The sequence below is a fragment of the Myotis daubentonii genome, chromosome 4 (assembly GCF_963259705.1).
Source record: "Myotis daubentonii chromosome 4, mMyoDau2.1, whole genome shotgun sequence".
Taxonomy (NCBI): Eukaryota; Metazoa; Chordata; class Mammalia; order Chiroptera; family Vespertilionidae; genus Myotis; species Myotis daubentonii.
The window spans coordinates 11,422,162-11,441,785 of NC_081843.1; the positions used below are offsets into that span (position 1 = coordinate 11,422,162).

The window sequence follows — 19,624 nt, forward strand, 5'->3', positions numbered from 1 at the left end:
TCCTTTTGTTCTGCTCCTTGGGTGTGACCCACTGAGACAGTGCCCCGGCCAGAGCGTTTCCTTTCCAGGCTCCTATCCTCCCGTGGGGGCCGTCAAAGGCTCTGGGCCCAGCCTGGTCACTTGGAAGTCGGTGTAGGATCTGAGGTGTCACATTGCTACTTCATCCACCACTTTTTTCATAGGTGCTCGGCCTTGCTGGGTTCCTCTCCGCAGGTGCTACTTATCCATGATCACCTTTGATTACTGCAGTGAGTCGGACGGTTCCCAAGGGCAGTGTGAGGATTTGAGCTCCATAGACTCCCTCTCCTGCTCTGTCTAGCACTAGCTTGTTCTCTGTTTGGTTGTATTGAACTCATGTATACATTTGTGATCACCTGTGATGTATCAGGCACTGTGTGACATTGGGCGCCACTGGGCGTGGCCCCTCACTGTGAAGGACTTGATAGTCAGAAGACTTGTAAATCATTAGTTTATCCCTGGAGGAAGGCAGGAGGGGAGGGAAGCTGGTTCTCTGTCTGGAGAAGAGAGGGAAGATCTCCTGAGAGAGTTGATGCCTTGCCTCAGGGAGCTGTGTGGGTTCTAGGAAGACATTTGTGGGGTGCCGCGGGAGGAGGGTTGGTGCTAGTCACTCTGAGGCTTTTGCCTACTACTGGAGTAAAAACCCGAAGTGGCCACAGGGGGCGCAGGCTTGAAAAGTGTGTAGGGTTGCAGGTGCCTGTGGGCAAGCTCTCGCTGTTCCTGCTCCTCCCTCCCTCATTCTGGGGGGGAGGGAGAGGGCTTAATCAAACTGAGAGACCTCCCCTTGACAGTTTTACTGTTTTTGTGGATGTTTGTGAGTAGAGGGGCCCGAGGAGCAAGGGCGCTGCTGAATTGAGGATGTTTTTGCCCTCCACCTTGCATCCTCCTTGTTTAGTTTGAAGAAATTATGTTGCAGAATAAGTTTCAGGCCCTAGAAAAATAGTTGTTTTTCATAATTATTACAAACATTGAATAATGGTTTATAATCTACAGGGTCTATTTAATGCATTCTAACTTAGACCTTATAATAGTCAATTAGATAGTAGCATTTTTTTCCATTTTAAAGCTGAGGAAACAGACTCAAAAGGGCTCACTGAGGCACAGAGCCAGCGAGTGGCAGGGAATCTGTCCTCTGAACCCAGCTCGTGCTCTGTACTCCGTGCTGCGTTCCTACAACCATCTGGGTGTAGTGCTGAGTGCACGCTGTTCTGAGCAGGGACAAATCCTCCCTCTCAGCCCCGGAGACTGGTCTATGACAGGGCCGTGTGCGAAGGCAAGCAGATTTGCAATTGCTTAGACCAGTGGTTCTCAACCTTCTGGCCCTTTAAATACAGTTCCTCATGTTGTAACCCAACCATAAAATTATTTTCGTTGCTACTTCATAACTGTAATGTTGCTACTGTTATGAATCGTAATGTAAATATCTGATATGCAGGATGGTCTTAGGCGACCCCTGTGAAAGGGTTGTTTGACTGCCAAAGGGGTTGCGACCCACAGGTTGAGAACCGCTGGCTTAGACTGAGCTTAGGACACCTGCTCTGTCCTGGAAATGTGACTCAGGCTGGGCAAGTTACCAGACTTCCCTGAGGATGTTTCCTTGTGTGTAAAATTGGTGGCATCAGTCCTTCACAGGGTCAGGAGGAATCAGATAGGTGCTTGGTGCACATTACTACCCTCCCTCCTTGGCTGTCCGTCTGTCTTCCTCTGCTGTCTGTCCCTCCCTCTGGCTCTGGAGTGCATGTGGGTCTGGTTTCCCTGCTCAGTCCCAGGAAGCAGACTGTGTGTGTTTCAAGAGTTGGTTTAGTCCATGTAGATTGCCTGGGTGAGCGGTTGTCTGTCTGGCAGCCACAGCACGTTCTTCCTGAAAACCTGTCTGAGGTGCTCTGTTCCAGGACACAGGCTGAACATCACCGCGGAGAACGACTGCCGGCGCTTGCACTGCTCCCTGCGAGACCTGAGCTCCCTGCTGCAGGCTGTGGGCCGCTTAGCCGAGTACTTCACTGGAGACATGTTTGCTGCGCGGTTCAACGATGCCCTCACAGTCGTGGAGAGGTAGGCTGGCGGTGACATCATGGAGTCATTCCCTCTCCAGAGCTCAGCTGTACCAGCTTCTGCTCCGGTGCTGGGTCAGTCAAGGCTCTGCATGTGTAAGGAGAATGTGGAGCGATTACTGGACCTCTCGGAACTTCAGTTCCTATGTGTAAAATGGAGTGGACAGTATCTTTAGGTTTATTGGGGGAATTGAATGAGATAAGGCAGTTTGCACAGGGCCTAGCATGTGGCAGATAAAAAATATAATTTCATTGAAGAACTTGTAATAGGTACAAAGACAGGATTAGCCTCCAAAGAAACCAGGTGAGGTCATTCTTCATGTCTTTCCTCATAAGATGGAGAGGCATTAGGAAGGCCTGTTAGTTAATAAAAGGCAGGTGGTAGACACTATCCAGGTAGGCAGCCAGATGGCAGAGGTGGGGTTTTCCTCTGTCCTGTGGCAGTAGGACTCGTTTTTCTAGTCCTGTTAGAGTCCTAAGGAGTTAAACCTGGGCAGCCTCAAGCCTGACCTGAGAGGTGCTTCCCACCTTTCCTCCACTAGGCTCCTTTCATTACTATTCCCCTTGGGTACCGCAGAGGGTTTACAGCTGCAGCTTTTGAGGACCATTTTATATTCCCTAGTTCTCCCCTGCCGCTCCTCCTCCTCCTCTTCCTCCCCTCCCCCTCCCCCCCCACCACCATGCTCACGAATCCTACACTTAAAAAGTCATACCCTTGGCCCTAGTTGGTGTGTCTCAGTGGTTAGTGTTGGCCTGTGCACCAAAGGGCCTAGGGTTCAATTTTCTGTCAAGGGCACGTACCTGGGTTGCAGATTCGATCCCTGGCCTCGGTAGGGGCAAGTGCAGAAGGCAAACCAGTGTGTCTCTCTCAAATTGATGTTTTTTCTCTCTTTCCCTTTCCTCTTCACCCCCTCTCTCTTTCCCCCTCCCTCCCTCCCACTCTCTCTAAAAATCAATGGAAAAATATCCTCGACTGAGGATTAACAAAAAACCTCCAAAAGAAGTTATACCCTCAATACTAAGTGATAGGTGGTTCAGGGAACCTGTGAGTTGATCAGATCAAAACTATAGCTATGGATCCAGCCCAAAGTCAAGACACCTGGGGCTTTCACTGGCCCAGTAGCCATGTCATTGATAACACCCTGAGGAGGAGTCAAACTCCAAGCCTAGTTACCTGCATACCAGCTTTTTTTTAACTATTAAAAGCAGAGGTAACTAAAAATTTGAAATAAATCTTTAAAATCCAGGTTAACATTATCCTATATAATAAAAGGCTAATATGCAAATCGACTGGACAGCAGAATGACCGGTCGCTATGATGCACACTAATCACCAGGGGGCAGATGCTCAATGCAGGAGCTGCCCACTGGTGGTCAGTGTGCTCCCACAGGGGGAGCATCGCTCAGCTAGAAGCTGGGTTCACAGTTGGCGAGTGCAGTGGTGGTGACAGGAGCCTCTCCCGCCTCTGCAGCAGCACTAAGGACCCCTTGAGGGATGTCCGACTCCTGGCTTAGTCCCACTCCCGTAAGCCTATTCAGGTATCATATGCTTGCAGTGGCCATGCCCATCCTGGCCACTAATTTGTTCCCAGGTTTGACTGGCAGACAGGTAGGTACCTTCCCACCTCACTTAAGCCAGCAGTTGGAAATCCCCTGTGGGGTCCTGGACTATGAGAGGGTGAAGGCCGGGTTGACAGGTTGACAGACCACCCCTCCCATGTCCCCCCCCCTCCCCCGTGCATGAATGTCATGCACTGAGCCTCTAGTTAATAAAAGCAGCATATGGTAGTAAGACATTTTCAAAGGTATTTTTGCACATTTTTTTTTTTTCATTCTATACTTTGAGGGACAAATATTGTCACTTTATCTGTGAGTACACTGTGGCCAGGGATGGTGAGTGTCTTGCTTCAGATCACAGATCATGAAAGGGAGCACCTGGACTTTAACTAGTTTCCTGAATCCAAAAACTATGCTCTTTCCAAACCACAGAGCTTCTGCTTCTGGAGTCCTCTTTCCTCCTCTCGCATTATGCCCATTTCCAGTGATGGTTGTTAGCGCAGATAGAACATGTCTTTCTTTCTGTCTGAAATTTTATAGTTTTAAAATCTATACTTGAGGAATATATATACGAATGATATCAGTCATCTCAACTTCATAGTGAGATGATTGATCATAGATCCTGAATCGTTATTTTATAGATCCTTACACATATATCTTCCTACACCGATTAGGTTTGTAAGCTCAGTTCTAAAGATACTTAGCTATTTTGTCTTCAATTTAAAATAAAGTATGAGAGAAGGCTCCTTGTTATGATCTTAATAGCCAGTGTGATTAGCAGTGTTTCAACTTATAGGTTACATAAAACAAACCTAGTAATAAAACTGCTAAACAGCCCTGGCCAGTGTGGCTTGGTTGGAGCATCGTCCCATACACCAAAAGGTGGCGGGTTCTGTTCCCAGTCAAGGCACATAACCAGGTTGTAGGTTCTATCCCCAGTTGGGGCATGTGCAGGAGGCATCCAGTTGATGTTTCTCTCTCACATAAATGTTTCTCTCTCTCTCCTTTCCTCTCTCTAAAAATCAATAAAAAAAAATTTTTTTAAACCCTGCCAAATAGAAATATTGACACATCTAGAAGTCAATTTTTAGTGCTGATCATCATTAAAGAATGCTGTGTACTGTAAAAACAGAATGCAAAGTCCAGTACTGTATAAATCTACTTATATGAGGTATGTAGAGTAGTAAAATTCATAGAGACAGAAAAAAGAATGATGGTTGCCAGGGGCTAAGGGGGCATGGAGAGTTATTTAATGGGTACAAGTTTTAGTTTGGAAAGATGAAAAAAAAGTTCTGGAGATAGACAGTGGTGGTGGCTGCACAATGTCAATATACATAATTCCAGTGAACTGTACATCTACTGTGTGAATGTAAAGACACTGGAAGAGTTAAGCATTAGATACCAGGTCCACATTGGTGCATTGCTTACTGGGAGTCGCCGTTCTGATTTCCAGTGATCACCTGCACCCTTCCCAGGACTTCAGGTTGGAAGCCCTCGGCTCTTGCACTCTCACTTTCTTGACTGATGCCCCCTTTCTGTCTGCTCCCCAGCCCTGAATAATTTGTGGTCAAGCTTGTGGATTTCTAATAAAGTCCTGTGTTTTTCTCTGCATCTGAGAGATTTTTCAGATTATGGTCCACATGCACCAGAGCCTCGGTGCTTTTCAAAGATGCATGTTTCCAGACCCTCCTACAACTGCGTAGTCGGTCTGTGGGGTTGCACCAGGGAGCTGGCATTTGTAACAAGTTCCCCAGTTGCTCCTTATGCCAGTGAAGTTGGGGAACCCCTGCACCATTGGATTGAGGGAGAAGAGCACACGCTGTCCTCCCTGGCGTCCAGCTCAGTTTTCTGACAGAGCAGGTACAGAGGGAACTCAGCCAGGTCTCCAGTTTTCCCCTTGACTCAAAGGAATGTCTGTCTCTAATGACAGAGGCATTTCTACTTCCCAGTAGAGCTGGCCATTAGTTATTGTAGTTCATGCTCCTTTTATACAGTGAGCCCTTGGGCAACAGTGGGTTCAGCAGTTTGCTCCTGAAATAATTGTGCTTAAAGTTAAAAATACCTGTTTAATTCTAGAAACTCTTGCCCCCCACCCCAGAATTTTATCATGAATATTTTCACATATTCATAAACACTCAACAGTTATACAGGGAAGACCCATATACCCATCATTTAAATTCTACAGTGCTACATTTTCTTTACCATATATCTATCCACCTGAAACATATACTTTTTAAAATATATTATTTTTATTGATTTCAGAGAGGAAGGGAGAGGGAGAGATAGAAACATCAATGATGAGAGAGAAATCAGGATTGGCTGCCTCCTGCACGACCTCACTGGGGATTGAGCCCTCAACTCAGGCATGTGCCCCTAACTGGAATCAAACCTGGGACCCTTCAGTCCATAGGCTGATGCTCTAGCCACTGAGCCAAATCAGCTAGGGCAAACTTTTATGTTTAAAAAATGTTTTTTATTGTGGTAAAATACACATAACAAATTTCCATTGTAATAATTTTTACTGTATATAGTAATCAGAATATATTCTCTGTGTTGGATATTTATATTATTTTCAAAAATTTTGATACTATATATAATGGTTTAGTTAGTATCTTTGTATAAAAATCTTTGTGCACATCTCAGATAATATCTTTGGGATAAGATTGAAGGTCTGGTCTCTATTCTTAGACCTTTGTTGGTACCTGTCTATCTGTGTTATTTAAGTCCATAAGCTGCACGTTTTTTCTTTTCTTTCTTTTTTTTTTTTTATTGCTTAAAGTATTACAAAGGGTATTACATATGTGTCCTTTTTTTTTACCCCCCTGCCCTTGACAATCCCCTGGCCTCCCCTTTCTTACCTGCTTTTTTGCCAACAGGTTGGTCAAAGTCACTCTGTATGGATCTCAGATAAAACTGTACAACATTGAAACTGCTGTGCCATCAGTATTGAAACCTGATCTCATTGATGTGTAAGTACAGAGTTAGATGTTTGTATTCTCAGGAAATGTCCTCCAGCCCCAAATCATCTACACCAATAAAAGAGAAAAATGGTAATTGGCGTACGACCGCTACCCTTCCCATTGGCTAATCAGGGAGATATGCAAATTAACTGTCAGCCAAGATGGCTGCCGGCAGCCAGGCAGCTTGAAACTAACATGAGGCTTGCTTGCTTCAGTGAGGGAGGAAACCAACATTCCCCGCCTGCCTTGCAGGCCTCTGAGCCTGCAGTTTCAAACATTGTAACAAATATAGACGCTAAAAAAAACACCCCAGAAACCAGCTTTCAGCGAGCCCGGGATCTCAGAGCTGGAGTTGATACAGAGTTTCGATTGTAGAACTGAAACAAACCAGATACCTGCTTTCAGGAGAGGAGGCCTAAGAGCTGGAGCCTCAGAGCTAAAGCTGGCCCAGAATAAAAAAAAAGAAAAAGAAAAAAAGGAGCAGTTGGGAGCTTCAGTCCCAGCCTGAAAACAGCCCTCAGCCCCTCACCCAGACTAGCCAGGCACCCCAGTGGGGACCCCCACCCTGAAGGGTGTGTGACCAGCTAGCTGCAAACAGCCATCATCCCCTCATCCAGGCTGGCCAGGCACCCCAGTGGGGACCCCCACCCTGATCCAGGACACCCTTCAGGGCAAACCAGCCGGCCCCCACCCGTGCACCAGGCCTCTATTCTATATAGTAAAAGGGTAATATGCCTCCCAGCACCGGGATCAGCGGAGCCGAGAGGCCTCCCGGCACCGGGATCAGTGTGACAGGGGGCAGCGCCCAAACCCCCTGATCGCCCTGCGGCTCTGTGTGTGACAGGGGACGGGGCCACAACCTCCCTATCAGCCCTGCTCTTTTCCTGACAGGTGAAGGCGCCCCAACCCCCTGATCGGCCCTGCTCTGTGTGTGACAGGGTGCGGCGCCCCAACCCCGCACCCCCCACGGGCCCTGCTCTGTGTGTGATGGGGTAGAGCCATAACCTCCCCATCGGCCCTGCCCTGAGTGTGACAGTGGCGGAGCCCCAACCCCCCTGCCAAACCCCCTAATCGGCCCTGCTCTGTGCATGACAGGCGGCAGCGCCCCAACCCCCTGATTGGCCCTGCTCTGTGCGTGACAGGGGGTGGCGCCACAACCTCCCCATCGACTCTGCCTTGAGTGTGACAGGGGGCGGTGCCCCAACCCCCCAATCGGCCCTACCCTGAGCGTGACTGAGGGTGGCATCGCAACCTCCCAATCCGCCCTGCTCTGTGCATGACAGGGAGCGGCGCCCCAACTCCCCAATCGGCCCTGCTCTGAGCCCAACCAGGGGCTGCACCTAGGGATTGGGCCTGCCCTCTGCCACCTGGGAGCAGGCCTAAGCCAGCAGGTCGTTATCTCCTGAGGGGTCCCAGACTGCGAGAGGGCACAGGCCGGGCTGAGGGACCCTCCCCTCCCCCCCGAGTGCACAAATTTTTGTGCACCAGGCCTCTAGTCTAATCTAATAAAAGAGAAACATGCAAATTGACTGTACCTTCGTTATGCCACAAACCACGCCCACCAGCCAATCAGAGTGACTATATGCAAATTAACCCAACCAAGATGGCGGTTGGCAGCCAGGGAGCTGGAGCAAGGAGGAGGCTTGGTTGCCCTGGTGATGGAGGAAGCCAAGCTTCCCGCCTGCCCTGGCCAGCTGTGGCCTCCGCTAAAGGCAACAAAGTTTCAATTATAGAAGATAAATAAATCCCAGATACCTGCTTCCAGCCAGCCACCACTGGGAGCTTGGGTGGCTGGGGGCTGTGGCCAGCCTGCAAACAGCCATCAGCCCCTCACCCAGGCTTTCCAGGCACCCCAGCGGGGACCCCCACCCTGAAGGGACTGTAGCCAGCCTGCAAACAGCCATCAGCCACTCACCCATGTTGGCCACACCATCATGGGTTTAGGGTCCCTGCTGGGGGGCTTGGCCAGCCTGCAAACAGCCATCAGCCCCTCACCCAGACTGGCCAGGCACCCCAGCAGGACCTCCCACCCTGAAGAGGGTGTGGCCAGCCTGAAAACGGCCCTCAGCCCCTCACCCAGGCTAGCCAGGCAACCCAGTGGGGACCCCCCACACTGAAGGGGCTGTGGCCAGCCTGCAAACAGCCATCAGCCCCTCACCTAGGCTGGCCAGGCACCCCAGCAGGACCCCTCTCCCTGAAGGGGGTGTGGCCAGCCTGAAAACAGCACTTAGCCCCTCATCCAGGCTGGCCAGGCACTCCAGCAGGGACCCCCACTCTATAGGGGGTGTGGCCAGTCTGAAAACGGCCTTCAGCCCCTCACCCAGGCTGGCCAGGCACCCCAGCAGGACCCCCACCTGGACCCCCACCTTGATCCGGGACACCCTTCAGGAAAACCAACCAGCCCCCACCCATGCACCAGGCCTCTATCCTATATAATAAAAGGGTAATATGCAAATGGACCCTAACAGCAGAACGACTGGGAATGACTGGTCACTATGACACACACTGACCACCAGGGGGCAGACACTCAGTGCAGGAGCTGTCCCCTTGTGGTCAGTGCGCTCCCACAGGGGGAGCTCTGCTCAACCACAAGCCAGGCTGACAGCTGCCAGTACAGCGGTGGTGGCGGGAACCTCTTCCGCCTCCTCAGCAGTGCTAAGGATGTCCGACTGCAGCTTAGGCCTGCTCCCTGCTGGCAAGTGGACATCCCCCGATGGCTCCTGGGCTGCCAGAGGAACGTCTGACTGCCAGCTTAGGCCCAATCCCCCCAGGTAGCGGGCCTAAGCCAGCAGGTGGACATCCCCCGAAGGGTCCCAGACTACGAGAGGGCACAGGCCAGGCTAAGGGACCCCCCCCCCCCCGAATGCACAAATTTTTGTGCACCGGGCCTCTAGTTTTATAGATAAAAAGAAACAGTAGTGCCTGCCTTGAAAAGGAGTGAAACTCCCATTTCCAAACCTAGAAGAGAGAAAGGTTGTTTGATTGTATACATGGGGGCGACTTCATCCGGCAGACAGGAGCTGGGAGTAGAGGCTAGGAGTAAGCATTTCGGGAGGAAAGAACAGCACAAGCCAACACAGTGTTGGGGAGTCACACAGTTGGGAGGTGGTGAGCAGTTTGTGTGGTGGGAGATGAGGCTGATAGGTATGTTGGTACTAAAGTGGAAACACCTTGAATGCCATTAATCTCCTGTGGAACAGTAGCTAAAACCAGTGTACAAAAGAGTTCCTTGGGGAACACATTCCTTCAGAGACTGATGACAGAAGACAGCATAGGCTCAGGTATCTGCATGTTACACAAGGACTTTGGGTAATTTTGAAACAGGACATCCATGGACCACACTATGAGAAACTTTATAGATGGTGGGAAGCCATTAGGAAAGTGACACATAGAAGTGATAGAGCAATGATTTTCAACCTTTTTCATCTCATGACACATATAAACATTACTAAAATTACTAAAATTTTGCTGATCTGACAAAAGTATAATTTTGATTCACACCAGATGGCTGTTTGTCATTTTTTTTTTTTTTTTTTGACAATCTAAAGGAAAAGAGGTCAGTGCCCTTGACTAAAATAGTCAGGTGTTGCATGTTTTAGAAATCCTTTTGGCATATCGGTTGAAAATCATTGGGATAGAGGAGTGGGCACGAGAGATGGGCCATATCCCAGAGATCACACTGCCCTGAAGGCTTGCTCTAGACTGGGGCAGGGACTGGCAGATGATGGCGGGTGCCACATCCGGGCCACTACCAGCTTTTGTAAGTAAAGTTTTATTGGCACACAGCCATGCCCATCCATTTACATATTGTCTGTGGCTGCTTTTTTACTTCAGTGGCAGAATTGAATAGTTGTGAACAGGGTATAAGGCCTGCAAAGCCTAAAATATTTATACTGGATTTTACAGAAAAAGTTTGCTGACCCCTGTTCTAGAACATTCGTGAGCTATAAATTAGGTAAATGATAGAAAGAGAGTCTTTTTTATTATGGTGGTTTACATTTTTTAAAATACTGCTTTCCTTTTTGAGAATTTAAAGAAAGCTGTGAAGTTTTTCCTGAGAAAGACGCTAATTTCATAACCACAATACCTTGTAGACAATTTCAGGAAGTTGTAAGTCCCTTCCTTCAGCCTCTAAGAGCTCTACAAATCTGATCGGTGGACTCAGAAGGCAGACTCTGATGTCCTTCCTCCTTACTTTGGTACTCAGAACTTAAGTAAAGGGATCAATGGGTTCTAAATACAAAATAACTACCTGGTCACTATGGATTTTAAATTCTCAATACCTCTATTTTCTCTTCTTTTGTTTTGTTATATGTTTTTATTGATTTCAGAGAGAGGAAGGGAGGGGGAGAGAGAGATAGATACATCAATAAGAGAGAATCATCAATTGGCTGCCTCCTGCACCCTCCCCCCTTATTGGGGATCAAGCCCACAACCCAGGCATGTGCCCTGACCGGGAATCGAACCATGACCTGGTTCATAGGTCGACTCTCAACTATTGACCCACACTGGCCAGGCCTCAACACTTGTATTTTCTTACTTTAAGGTACTTAGTACCTGCAGCAGGAAAATAAAATGAACTCTTATACTCTTAAGCTAGACTCATCAATTATAAATGTTTTGCCACATTTGCCCTTGTTACTTGTGCTTTCTCTCTGTGTACACATGTGCTCACATACATATTTTGTGTGATCTATTTGAAAATAAATTGCAGACAATATGTCACTTACCAAGAAGTCCTTTAGCATTTATCCTCTAGTAACAAGGACATTCTTTTACATAACCATAATAGTACTAGAGGCCTGGTGCATGAAATTTGTGCACAGGTACGGTGCCTAGGCCTGGCCTGCGATCAGGGCCATCTTCCCTGGATGCTGGCAGCTGGCCCTGCTCCCAGCCACCACCCACCTCCAGTTCCCCAGGCGATCGGAGCCTGCCAGCTGGGGGAGGGATCAAGAAGTCGGCTGTTCTGCCTGTTCACCGGCCCTGCCCCTGCCGTTGGTCACCCTCTGTGTGTGGGGTGATCCTCGGGGCAGGGGCCTTGGCCTGGCACTGCCCATGTCCCCTGCCACCCACACCTGGTTCCCCATTTGCCATCAGATGATGGGAGCCTGCCGGCTGGGGAAAGGGACCGAGCGGTGGTCAGTGCGCCTCATGGTGACTGGTTGAGCAGTTGTTCTGGTCGGTCTGCTGTTAGGGTCAGTTTGCATATTACCCCTTTATTATATAGGATTATCAACAGTCAAAAACTCATGGATACAGCAATATCATGTACTTTTGAAAGAGAGAATACATACACATATATATGTATATACCATATTCAAATTTCCCCAGATATGCCCTTTCCTTTTTTTCTTTTTATTTAAAACCTAACTAATTATGAATCACAAATTAAATTTGTCTCTTATAATCTAGAACACTTCTCCCAATTGTGCATGTTGCAGGGAAGAGGAATGGAGAGAGGCAGGGAGAGAGGGAGAGACCTTTTGGAGATTCAGCCCTTAAAATTTATTTTTTAAAGCAAATCTTAAAAATCTGGATTTGTCCAGTTGTCTTTCCACTGTAGTATTAGATTGAGGTCAAATGTTTTTAGCAAGAATACTACATAGGTGGTGTTGTGTCCTTCCTCTTGTATCTTGTCTGGAGGTTGTTGAGGTCAATTTGCCCTGTAATTGTTGATGCTAAGTTTGATTTTAAAATGCCTTTGTCCTAGTGCTGTCCATTGAAAGATCCTAGTAGCAATGAACCCCCAGTAGCACTGCTACCCCTAGTATCCAGGCTCTTGGTTTCTAAGGTACATTCTCCACTAAAAGGAACCAGCGCTCCTTGGAGAAATGTTCCGAGTTTGGAGCAGGATGATCCTGGAAAATCTTACTGAGTCAGTAAGGAGGGAAGTGCTCAGTGAATGTCAGGAACATAGGAAAGGGAAATGGATTAGCTTGAAAGGATTCTCCCAGCTGGACTTGATAATTTGATCATCAAGAAAGAATAAGATGATAATAGATTATAACCTTGAATATAAGAATCCGTGTTTCTACAGTGATTTAAAAAAAGATGGGGCCTGAGCCGGCTTGGCTCAGTGGATGGAGCATCAGCCTGCGAACTGAAAGGTTCCCAGGTTAGATTCCAGTCAAGGGCACAGGCCTGGGTTGTGGGCTGGATCCCCAGTGGGGGACTTGCAGGAGGCAGCCAATCAATGATTCTCTTTCATTATGGATGTTTCTGTCTCTCCCTCTTCCTTCCTCTCTGAAATCAATAAAAATATATATATTAAAAAAAAAAAATGGGGAGGGAAAGCTCTTTTTTACAGAAGAATGCCCGCTAATGAATAGGAAAAGAAAGATAGAATTAAAAAATCAGAATTTGAGTTGTCCCATGGCCAGATAGAATATATGATCTGATGGAGAATCTTAGGTCACGCTTACTTACAAAGCTCTAATACATGGTAGTTGTCTGCAGCCTGGTCTGTAGCTATGGATGTTACATTTTTACTAGTTCCCAAAGTCAGCACATTATCACTTACGTTCTTTGGTTCTATGTTTTATTTATCATTCTCTCAGGGATGCTCACATGTGTCAGAGAAAGATTAAATAAGATCTGATAGACATTCACTAACTGCCTTTTGTATTCTGGGCACTGATGGCAAGATTTAGGTGATGAGTTTTAATTTTTAGGTTTGATATCAACAAGTAAATGATTTCCATGGGGTTGGACAGATCCCGAAACAGTAAATGCAGTGGATGGAATTTTTACTTTCTATGGAAATACTTAATGCTACTTGACTTTAACCTTTAACATCGCATCTTCTCTCCTTTTCGCAGGCATGCCCAGTCCCTGGCCGCCCTGCAGGCGTACTCTCACTGGTTAGCACAGTACTGCAGTGAAGCGCATCGGCAGAACACCCAGCAGTTTGTCACACTCATCTCCACGACCATGGACGCAGTCACACCTCTAATCAGCACCAAGGTCTGCAAACGGCAAAGGCTCCACCTGTTATCTACCTGAGTCTGCCTTGTCCATGTACCCATTTATTATCCAATCAAAATATTACAGAGCAGTAGGCTCGTCATATCACTGAAATATAACTACATGCCATTTCATGTTCCTTTTTAGTTGTAAACCACTTAATGCAAATATAACTTTATATTTTTAGTTCTCTAAGTCCCACATGAAAAAGTAAAATATGGTTCAGATTTATAGATTGAAATGTGATGGTACTCTTTACTCTCTTCCTCCAAAACATTTCCCTTTCCCCAGTGAGCACTGTCTATGGTTGTGTATCCTTCAGAGATGTTTCTTTTTACATACACAAGTGAAAGTCTGTATTTAGCTGGAGATACAGCTGCTTTTGCTTAACAGTATGCTTTGGAGACTTTTACATGTATAAAGCAGCTTCAGCTTTTCAAACTGCCCCGTGTTTTGTAGTGGGGATAGATTATAATTTCCTTATTGATGGAAATTATATCCTTGTAGGATCGGTTGCTGCAAGTGGAATTGCTGGGTTGAAGGTTATATCCATGTAAACTTTGATAGGTTCTATTAAGTTGTCCTCCAACAAGATCAGGTTGCATTATTTGAGGGTATACATGCTTGTTGTTTTTTGGGGTTTTTTTATGGTTTTAGTCATACATAGCATTCTGTACCACTATTAATAGGATAATGTATTATTTTCCATAAGTTTCTATTGTGTTTATAATTGTAATTTATAAAAAATACCCCACACAGGGTATGTTTCATAATAGCCATTGTTGGACGTTTGACAGCTGCCATTTTTTTTAGTTATTTTTAAATTTTTATTTATTTTTTTATTGATTTCAGAGAGGAAGGGAGAGGGGAGAAAGAGATAGAAACATCAATGATGAAAGAGAATCATTGATTGGCTGCCCCCTGCATGCCCCCTATTGGGGATTGAGCCTGTAACCCTGGCATGTGCCCTTGACCGGAATCGAACCTGGGACCCTTCAGTCTGCAGGCTGACGCTCTATCCACTGAGCCAAACCAGCTAGGGCTGATAGCCGCCATTTGGAAAAAGCCATTACAGATACTTCTGAAAAGCGTGTATTTATGAATGTAACTTTATTTTTTAGGTAATTTCCTTAGAATAAGAGGGATTATCATGTTAAAGGTTTTGTGCTTCTAGGAAATTGTAGTAATACTAGAGGCCCAGTGCACGAAAATCTGGTTCCTCAGCCCGGCCTGCGCCCTCTCGCATTCTGGAACCGTTGGAGGATGCCACCTGCTGGCTTAGGCCCGCTCCCCTGGGGATCGGGCCTAAGCTGCCAGTCAGACATCCCTCTGGCATTCCGGGGCTCTCGGGGAATGTCTGACTAACGGCTTAGGCCTGGGCCTAAGCCGTTAGTCAGACATCTTTAGCACAGCTGCGGAGGCAGGAGAGGTTCCTGCCACCACTGCTGTGCTGGCCAGCCATGAGCCAGTTTCTGGCTGAGCGGCGTTCCCCCTATGGAAGCGCACTGACCACCAGGAGGCGGCTCCTGCATTGAGCGTCTTCCCCCTGGTGGTCAGTGTGCATCATAGCGATCAGTCATTCGGCCATTTGGGTCAATTTGCATATTACCCTTCCATTATATAGGATTTATTTCCTAAACATTCTATGTGTCCTTGACTCTCTTGTGTGTGGTTTTCACCCTAGTCTTAATCAGCATTAGGTCTTGTCTACAAAAAGTTTTACTCTTTTTTAATCTGAAAAGTTCCATTATGGTACTTGAATCAGGTTTTTGATTGGCATGTTGAGATAAAGGAAGTAGGAGAGCCTGGCATGATAGATGGAGTGCAAAGGTGGGGGTGGAGAGAGATCTTGTCTTGGTTGGAGCAAGAGGAGTGAGAGAATAGTCTGCAGTTATTTTAATGAAATGCCAAGGAGCTTACCATGAGATTTAAGAGTTGATAGTGAACAAATGGTTCCCTGAGTTCAAAGATGCCGGTGAGTATGAACAGGAGGAACTGGAGATGGTGATCCTAGCTGGAAGGCAGGAGCTGTGGACATGGTAAAGAAGATGCCTTTTATTTTTTTAAAGAATGTTATTGGAATTTCTTCTTTTTAAAAAAATCTATTTTTATTGATTTTCAGAGAGGAAGGAAGAGGGAAAGAGAGATAGAAACATCAATGATGAAAGAGAATCATTGATCAGCTGTCTCTTGCGTGCCCCCTACTGGGGATTGAGCCCACAACCTGGGCATGTGCCCTTGACCAGAATCGAACCTGGACCCTTCAGTCTGCAGGTGGACACTCTATCCACTGAGCCAAACCAGCTGGGGCAAGAAGATGCCTTTGTGATGGGCATCAGCATAGGAAAGCTCCTTTGAGATAGAGCCGATGTGGTACAATTTGGCAGCCAAGAACTATATTTAGCTTGTGGCTGCCTCATCAAGGTTCTTCTAATACAATCTCAGGGGATACAGTGGGCTGCCATGTCCTCTTCCCTCTTCAGGTCCAAGACAAGCTGCTGCTATCTGCGTGCCACCTGCTGGTTTCACTGGCCACCACTGTGCGGCCCATCTTTCTGATCAGCATCCCCTCAGTGCAGAAAGTGTTCAACAGAATCACCGATGCCTCTGCTCAGCGACTTGTTGACAAGGTGAGGCCCAGGGTTACCCTGGAGTCACTGGAGTCCTGCGGCTCAGCCCCAGGGAGGCGGGGGAAGAAGAGTCTGGCCATTCTTTCTGCACCCGGACGTCATAGGCCAGGCCACCACAGACGGCTTTCTTACACGTGCGGCACGGACGCAGCCTCACTGCTCTCTTGTCACGTCCTCCCCATCATGGCAGTCACTGTGTTGATCCAGACATAAAAAGTGCCTCCTAGGGACAGAGCTGGTGCTGCTTTTTTTTTTTTTTTTTTAACTTATTTATTGAGATGAGGCTTATGCTGCTTTGAGAGCTAGAGATTTAGCTGGTGTTGTGAGAGCCTTTGCATTCTTTTGGTTTAAACAGTCTGTTTTTATTGTTACATGTTTGTTTTCTGAGGGTTGAGATGCCTCAGATAAGTATATTCTCTTAAAGTCCTAGGAAGCTCAGTTTAGACATGTAGAAACAAACAAACAAGGCTGGAGTCAGAGGGGGTCACAGCAGTTAGGTAAGAGCACCTGGATGTGAACGAATTGCTTCGGACCAGCACCCTCTTACTAGTAATAGCCTGCTCTGATAGCGCTGCCGAGGGCTCAGAGGCCAGCAGCAGAGAGACAGGTGAGGGCCAGGGTCTTGTCTGTGCTGCTTCCAGGACCACAGTAATTACTGAGACTGGCTGGCCCTCAGCTGTGCTAGATCCAAAATTGGTATTACTGCTTCACTTTCTTTTCCTCCCAGGGTCCCCTCAGAGTTGAATCAAAGCCCCAGGTACACATTATAAGAAAGGAGCCTGGAGCCTGAGCTCAATGTGTGTGTAGTGGGTGCTAAAGACTGTTGTTCTTGAACTTCTCATCATGGATGCCTTTGGGGTCTCTTCCAGGCTCAGGTGTTGGTGTGCCGAGCCCTCTCCAACATCCTGCTGCTTCCATGTGCAAACCTCTCAGAGAGTGAGCAGCAGTGGCCCATGCGCTCCGTCAACCATGCCAACCTCATCTTCGCACTCTCCCGGGACTATCGCAACCTGAAACCCAGTGCTGTCGCCTCTCAGAGGAAGATGCCCCTGGATGATAGTAAGTGGCCCCTGGGCAGGGACATCCCAGGGAGATCGGTAGGGCAGGCATTGTCCTTCCTTTGTGGCAGATGGGATTTGCACCTGAGGTTCCTGAGTCAGACTTGGGGTGTAACCCTCTGACCTGTGAATTCAGTGAACACATCAACTGGACCTGTTTCCTGAATACAGGGTGCCCCTTCTCTCTAAGAAAAAGAAAAAAAGTTTTTTATTAATTTCAGAGAGGAAGGGAGAGGGAGAGAGAGATAGAAACATCAGTGATGAGAGAATCATTGATTGGCTGCCTCCTGTGTGCCCCCTACTGGGGATCGAGCTGGCAACCCACGATGGGGAATTGAACCATGACCTCCTGGTTCATAGGTCAGTGTTCAACCACTGAGCCACACCAGCTGGGCCCCTTCTCTTGCTTAAAATGTAAAAAATAAGGAAAATGTTTATTGAAGGGCTGTGGCTAAAAAAAAAAAATCTTGCAGCATATTGATCCATTTCAGATAGTTGCATAAGCAAGCAGGGCAATTCACCTATACACACTGGGGGAAAAAGTTTAAGAATTACTTGAAACTGTTGTTAACCTTTCTCCAAATAAATATTTCAGAGGCTTTGAAAGAGTTTGGTATCTTCACAAATGGCACTTTTAGTTGGTTGTTTATATTAGAGGCAGAAAAATATGAATCAAGAGAACTCAGTAGTTTCAGTAGAAGGTATCAGATTTCTCTGAAAAATCTTCCTGAAATAATTACTTAAAAATGCAGCCTGTTTTCACAATAAGAAAACAATGGGACATTATTGGGCAACATTATTTATAGAATGTTAACAAAAATGCTATGTGAAATGTTAGAAATAATAAACACTCATCATTTAAAAAACATTACTTTTATAATTAGGAACACACACACACACACACACACACACACACACACACATATATATATATATATATATATATATATATATATATATATATCAACACTAATAAAAGAGAAAAATGGTAATTGGCGTACGAGCTACCCTTTTCATTGGCTAATCAGGGCTATATGCAAATTAACTGCCAACTAAGATTGGCAGTTAACTGCCAACAAGATGGCGGCTAATTTGCATATGTAGGCACAATGCAGGGAGGCGAAAGGGAAAGCAGGAAGCAGCCCCCTGCCACTGACAGTGATCGGAAACCCAGGGGGGAGCTAAGAGCTGGGGGGCAGGGCAAAGGCGGCCCTGGGCCGCCTTTGCCCTGCCCCCCAGCCATGATCGGAGAATCAGGCGCCTTTTCCGCCCTGGCCAGTGATAGCAGGAAGTAGGAGTGGAGCCAGCGATGGGAGCTGGGCACGGTCGAAGCTGGCAGTCCCAGGAGCTAGGGGTCCCTTGCCTGGGCCTAAAGCGAAGCCCACGATTGTGGGGCCGCTGCAGCTGCGGGTCCCCGCTGCCCGGGCTGGATGCCTTGGCCAGAGGCGTCAGGCCTGGGCAAGGGGCCGATCCTGCGATTGGAGGGTGATGGGGGTCAACGCCTGAGGGCTCCCAGTATGTGAGAGGGGGCAGGCTGGGCTGAGGGACACTCCCCCCCCACACACACACCCAGTGCACGAATTTCGTGCACCGGGCCCCTAGTATATATATATTCATTGTTCAAAAATATTAGGGGGGTAGGGGGACTGTGGGGGGATAAGGACACATATGTAATACCTTAATAAAGAAAATAAAAAGAAATATTAGAAGAGTGTAAAGTAGAAAAGAAAAACTCTTAAATCTCACCAGTTTTAGTACTTTACAAAGTAACCATTTTAAATAGCTTGTTGGATGAATGGCTGATTACTGAGGGCACATTGCATAAGGGCTTGCCTGCCTTAGCGATCTTCCATCAGCAAATCTCGGCTGTGCCAGCGTCGGCTGTCAGCGTCTGGTATTTGTCTGATCCTGAGTGTTTTACGTTCATTTAATTCTCATATCAGCCTTATGAGTTAGGTACTGTGAATTATCCTGATTTTATCCATGAGGAAACTTAAGATATGGGAAGGTTAAGTAGCTTGCTCAGGGGTAACGTACAGCTACTATAGAACGGTGCTTTATCAAGTTTAATGGTCTTCCTTTCTTACTTTATCTTACATCCTACATCAGTCAGCATAGGCTAGGTTATGCTATGTGTGAGAAATAATCCCCACAGCTTAGTGGCTTACTACAGGAAAACACTTGTTTCATGTTAATTCCACATGTCCAGCGTGGGTCAGGGTTTGGGAAGGTTCTGCTCATTCCAGAACCCAGGCTTATGAAAGGTCCATTTCAGTTTGTGGTTACACTGGGAAGGGCTCTTGCTTAGAAGTGACACTTATTTCCACTCATTTTGTTGTCCAGGACGTATGGCCATGGTTCACATAGCGGGTGGAAAGTGTGATG

General features: G+C 47.0%; 1 protein-coding gene across 5 annotated transcripts in view; it reads left to right on the forward strand.

Annotated features, from left to right (window-relative positions):
* The window catches only part of XPO6 (exportin 6), a 133,858-nt gene that overhangs the window by 96,952 nt on the left and 17,282 nt on the right, over positions 1–19,624 (forward strand). For all 5 annotated transcript variants that reach the window (XM_059692450.1, XM_059692449.1, XM_059692447.1 and 2 more), the window contains 5 exons: positions 1,911–2,070; positions 6,502–6,594; positions 13,407–13,551; positions 16,035–16,181; positions 17,051–17,240. In XM_059692450.1, the coding sequence (XP_059548433.1) occupies positions 1,911–2,070; positions 6,502–6,594; positions 13,407–13,551; positions 16,035–16,181; positions 17,051–17,240 (735 nt within the window). The remainder of the gene's footprint in view (positions 1–1,910; positions 2,071–6,501; positions 6,595–13,406; positions 13,552–16,034; positions 16,182–17,050; positions 17,241–19,624) is intronic.